General features: G+C 43.6%; 1 protein-coding gene across 1 annotated transcript in view; it reads right to left on the bottom strand.

The window, feature by feature from the left end:
• The window catches only part of LOC143275724 (uncharacterized), a 30,001-nt gene extending 25,841 nt beyond the window's left edge, over positions 1-4,160 (bottom strand). Inside the window, exon 1 of the mRNA XM_076579999.1 lies at positions 3,938-4,160. Coding sequence (XP_076436114.1) covers positions 3,938-4,160 — 223 coding nt within the window. The remainder of the gene's footprint in view (positions 1-3,937) is intronic.
• Between the last annotated feature and the right edge of the window lie 1,748 nt (positions 4,161-5,908).

Genomic DNA, 5,908 nt, shown 5'->3' with positions numbered 1-5,908 from the left:
TCCCTGGCAAAGTTATGTAGAAAAAATATACTTTGATAGGAAAACAAACATAATTGCAGACAGGGAAACACTAAAGATGTGGGTGGTGCTACGTGACACTGTAGCGATGCCTTCTCTCTGCTGGGAGCAGCTCAAAGTTTCACACATTGAAATCTGTTGTGACAGAGAGTAACACAATATAATACAATACAAGAGAGGCAAGGCCTTCAAGACTCACTTGTGATAAATTAAGTCCCCTAGCATTAATAACAGAGTAATTTCCCTTCTTTTACTATCTGCACCAAAACGTTTGCAAAATAAATAAAAATTCCATGCCTAGCAAAAGAAGTTCCTGTCTGAACAAAAAGAATTAATGATAATAATGACTCCTCTTGTTGTTGTGTCAGAATAAGAGATCAAAGTGCCAAGTTTAGAGAATACAAAAAATATAAATATAACAGTAAATGCAGTTTGCATATAATTAGGCTTCTTCTTTTATTTTTTTGTGCCCATCCCAGAGGTGCAATATTGTTTTAAACACGATGACTGGAAAGAACTGAATGTTTCCTATTTTTATGCCTAATTTGGTGTCAGCTGACAAAGTATCTGCAGAGAAAATGTCAATGTTAAAGTTTACCACGGACACACAGACACACACACAGACAACCGAACACCGGGTTAAAACATAGACTCACTTTGTTTACACAAGTGAGTCAAAAATAGAATGCAGTGCAATGAAACGCAATGCAGTGCAATATAATGCAATGCAATGCAACAAGGCAAGGTAAGTTTATTTCATGTAGCCTCTGGTGGTTGTAATGCAACACCACGCGATGTGATGTAATACAATTCAATCAATACAATACACTGTATGTACAACACAATACAATACTATACAATAATATCTCTTCGTTTAAGGTTAAAGGTTCCATTACTTTTTAACAGCCATCGGGGCAATGAAATAACATCCAATAGAGATATCTCGGCTCGGTCGCATTCAGTAGGAAGTCGGAGCCTAATACTCTCCTTCCACCATTTTAACTCACTCAGTACGGCCAGTCCTCTCTTCTCCTCTACACAGACCCCTCGGATGTCCAGTGGGTGTCTCAATGACCCAACCTTTAGCTTCCGTCGTCAGAATTGTGGTATTTTTTGTCAACATTCACCTCTTCAGTATAAGAGCCTTCCGCTTGCAATATTTTGATGATGGTAACTGGGGTGAAACGCTGTTAACGTCGTCTCTTTCGCCGTTCGTATGGAGAGAGTTAAATCAACCTCCCCCAAAGCGAATTCAAGTACCCCGGCATCCACACCAGGGTGCAGTGAAGAAAACCGGAGTAAAATGCCTTTCCCAAAGGACACACAGCCATGCCGACACTGGACATCGAGCACTGGTGATGTATGGATCATAAGGCGAACGAACAAGTAAATGATTCGGTCTTGGCGCCTCCTTTGGAAGTCCAGTTTTTTACCTCTTTTTTTTTTTTTAACGAAAACGCTGTCCTCGATCATCACTGCTGCATTTTGTTTTGTTAAGATAAATCTAAAAAAAACACACACACACACACACAGACACACACACACACACTTACCTCTAGAAGCTTTGCGTTTAGTACCAGCGCCTTCAGTGCCTTTGTTTTTGCTTTCTGTTGGGGAAAAAGAGAACATACACACACACACACACACACACACACACACACACACACACACACACACACACACACACACACACACACACACACACACACACACACACACACTAATATCACTTAAAGTGGAAAGACTGAAGACTACTACTAGTACCTCTACTTATACTACCACTACTAGTAGTATACTACTACAACTATTACTACTACTACACACACAGACAGAGAAGTCTGTTGTGATAAAAAGAAATACAAATACAAATACTACTACTACTACAACACACACACACACACACACACACACACACAAACACACAGAGAGAGAGAGAGAGAGAGAGAGAGAGAGAGCAATCATGGGTAACTATCCTGAGCGATATCATTAATCAGTGAAACAATGACTAAGTATTGTATATGTCTTTGAAAGTCGAAGGGATAGACATCAACTCATCCAGTGCCTTTGCTTAACCCACTCAGTACGGCCAGTCCTCTCTTCCTCTCTACACAGACCCCTCGGATGTCCAGTGGGTGTCTGAATGACCCAACCTTTAGCTTCCGTCGTCAGAATTGTAGTATTCTTCGTCAACATTCACGTCTTCAGTATAAGAGCCTTCCGCTTGCAATATTTTGATGATGGTAACTGGGGTGAAACGCTGTTAACGTCGTCTCTTTCGCCGTTCGTATGGAGAGAGTTCAAAACGAAGATAAACAACAAGATGTATCTTTCCCTCTCTTTTCCTCACTCGCTTTTTCCACGACCAAGTTCTGTGTGTGTGTGTCAGTGAACAGAAAGAGAATAAAACGGAACAGAAAGAAGGAAAGAGAGAAAGGAAGAAAGAAAGAAAGAAAGAAAAGGGTGGAGAAGAAAGAAAGAAAGAAAGAAAGTCAGTCACAAAGGACTCAAAGAAATTTAACTCTCTCTATACGAACGGCGAAAGAGACGACGTTAACAGCGTTTCAGCCCAATTACCATCATCAAAATATTGCAAGCGGAAGGCTCTTATACTGAAGAGGTGAATGTTGACAGAGAATACCACAATTCTGACGACGGAAGCTAAAGGTTGGGTCATTCAGACACCCACTGGACATCCGAGGGGTCTGTGTAGAGGAGAAGAGAGGACCGGCCGTACTGCGTGAGTTAATGCTAGACCACCGGCCTGTAAATGTTTGTCACAAAGACTCAGTCACAAAAAGAAAGGAAGAGTGAACAGATGAAAGAAAGAGAAGAAATAAAAAAAACAAACAAACAACAAAAAACAGAAAAATGCAGGAATGTGATGAGTGAGAGAGTCGGAAATTTAACATCGGATTTATTTGTATTTGTATTTCTCTTTTTATCACAACAGATTTTTCTGTGTGAAATTCGGGCTACTTTCCTCAGGGAGATCGCGTCGCGACACTACAGCGCCACCCATTTTTTATAGTTTTTCCTGCGTGCAGTTTTACTTGTTTTTTTCCTATCGAAGTGGATTTTTCTACAGAATTTTGCCAGGAACAACCCTTTTGTTGCCGTGGGTTCTTTTACGAGCGCTAAGTGCATGCTGCGCACGGGACCTCGGTTTATCGTCTCATCCGAATGACAAGCGTCCAGACCACCACTCAAGGTCTAGTGGAGGGGGAGAAAATATCGGCGGCTGAGTCCGTGATTCGAACCAGCGTGCTCAGATTCTCTCGCTTCCAAGCGGACGCGTTACCTCTAGGCCATCACTCCACTGAAAGGATTAAGGAAAGATTGGAAGGAAGGAAGGAAGGAAGAGGACAAAACAAATGGAAAACAGCATTAAACAACAGTTTCAGTTTCAGTAGCTCAAGGAGGCGTCACTGCGTTCGGACAAATCCATATACGCTACACCACATCTGCCAAGCAGATGCCTGACCAGCAGCGTAACCCAAGGCGCTTAGTCAGGCCTTGAGAGAAAAAAAAAGAACTACAACTACTACTATTACTACTACAACACACACACACAAATCAGCAAACGAAAGGAAGGTAAGAAAGAAAGAAATGAGAAGTTCAAGCAACCATACTACATAAAAAACCAAAACACACAACAACAACAACACACTCCACATGACTCACACACACACCCCCACTCCTCACCCCCCCCCCCCACACACACACACACACTTATGCTCACACACACACACACACACACACACAAACATACACACACAACCCCCCTCTCCCTCCCTCCTCACCCCCCCCCACACACAAACACACACGAAGCCCCACGCCTTCTACACATACACACGCCCCCCCACCCCCACCCCCTCCTCCAAGTCTCCCCCTTCCCGACCTTACACACCCCCAACCGTACCTGACACCACCACACCGGCGGCCGACGACGAGGAGAACACGTTCTTGGAGTCCTCGGGCGCAAGCGCAGGCACAGCCGGGATTCGAACCTGGGGAAGACTTGGTGGGATCGTGGCCTGGGCCCGAGCCGCTGACCCCTCTGCCGCCACCGCCACTGGCTCCTTCAGTGACCTTGGCCCTGGGGTCGTAGTGGTAGTAGCAGTAGCGGTGGAACTCCTCTTCATCCTAGTCCTGTCAGTACCAGGGTGTGTTTCGTCATCATCCCAGTCTGCTTTGAACGGCGATTGTGGTCGGTGGTTCTTGTTGGTGGTGGTGGTGGCGGTGATGTTGGTGTTGTTGTTGGTGGTGGTGGTGTTTTTCTTACTGCCACCTGTAATTAAAAACGAAAAGAGATAACGAAAAAAAAAAAAAATCACAGCACACAAATGAACACACGCAAAGATATATATATATATATATATATATATAGAGAGAGAGAGAGAGAGAGAGAGAGAGAGAGAGAGAGAGAGAGAGAGCGGCTTAGACAAAGACACAGAGAGAAAGAGAGACAGACAGACAGACACACACACACACACAAAGAAAGAGAGAGAAAGACAGAGACAGACAGACAGACACAGATACAGAGACAGATACCGAGAGACAGACAGAGATGGGCAACCGTATTCTGAAATCCCATCGCTTTATTTTTTTTCCTCCATGTGCTTTGTGCTGTCATTGAACAGAACAGAACAGACTAGAATAGAAGTCGCCATAACGCCACCCGACAGAGAAGACACTGCACTGCTGCAAACACGACTCACTGCGGTGGTGGTTGTTCAGTGGTCTGCCTGAACTGAGTCATCCTTTACAGGTCACCACCATCTAACTAGGCCCCTGCGTAAGACTTGACCAAATAAGCCCCTTGGACGATGTGACATGGCTCAGTTGACTGTGGAGTGATGGCCTAGAGGTAACACGTCCGCCTAGGAAGCGAGAGAATGTGAGCACGCTGGTTCGAATCACGGCTCAGCCGCCGATATTTTCTCCCCCCTCCACTTGACCTTGAGTGGTTGTCTGGACGCTAGTCATTCGGATGAGACGATAAACCGAGGTCCTGTGTGCTAGCATGCACTTAGCGCACGTAAAAGAACCCACGGCAACAAAATGGTTGTTCCTGGCAAAATTCTGTAGAAAAAATCCACTTCAATAGGAAAAACAAATAAAACTGCACGTAGGAAAAACTACAAAAAAAAGGGTGGCGCTGTATTACAGCGACGCGCTCTCCCATGGGAGAGCAGCCCTAATTTCACACAGAGAAATCTGTTGTGATAAAATGAAATACAAATACAAATATAAGATCGCAATGGTTCTATAGTGATCATACAGACACTGTAGTGATCATATAGACACTGTAGTGATCGTATAGACACTCACTGTAGTAATCGTATAGACACTGTAGTGATCATACAGACATTGTAGTGATCGTATAGACATTGTAGTGATCATATAGACACTGTAGTGACCATACAGACACTGTAGTGATCATAGACACTGTATTGATCATACAGACACTGTAGTGATCATATAGACACTGCAGTGATCATACAGACACTGTAGTGATCATATAGACACTGTAGTGATCATATAGACACTGTAGTGATCGTATAGACACTGTAGTGATCATATAGACACTGTAGTGATCATACAGACACTGTAGTGATCATATAGACATTGTAGTGATCATATAGACACTGTAGTGATGATAAATTACAGACAAACAATAGGACAGGATAGGAAAACAAATAAAATTGCAGGCAGGATAAAAAAAAAAAAAAAATCAAAAAGGGTGGCGCTGTCAGTGTAGCGACGTGCTCTCCCTGTGGAGAGAGAGCAGCCCGAATTTCACACAGAGAAATCTGCTGTCACCAAACACGACAAGAGAGGCAAGGCCTTCAAGACTCACTTGTGATAAATTAAGTCCCATAGCATTAAT

Source organism: Babylonia areolata, chromosome 31, assembly GCF_041734735.1.
Source record: "Babylonia areolata isolate BAREFJ2019XMU chromosome 31, ASM4173473v1, whole genome shotgun sequence".
In the NCBI taxonomy this organism is placed as follows: Eukaryota; Metazoa; Mollusca; class Gastropoda; order Neogastropoda; family Buccinidae; genus Babylonia; species Babylonia areolata.
This window is presented reverse-complemented; position numbering and strand designations above follow the sequence as displayed.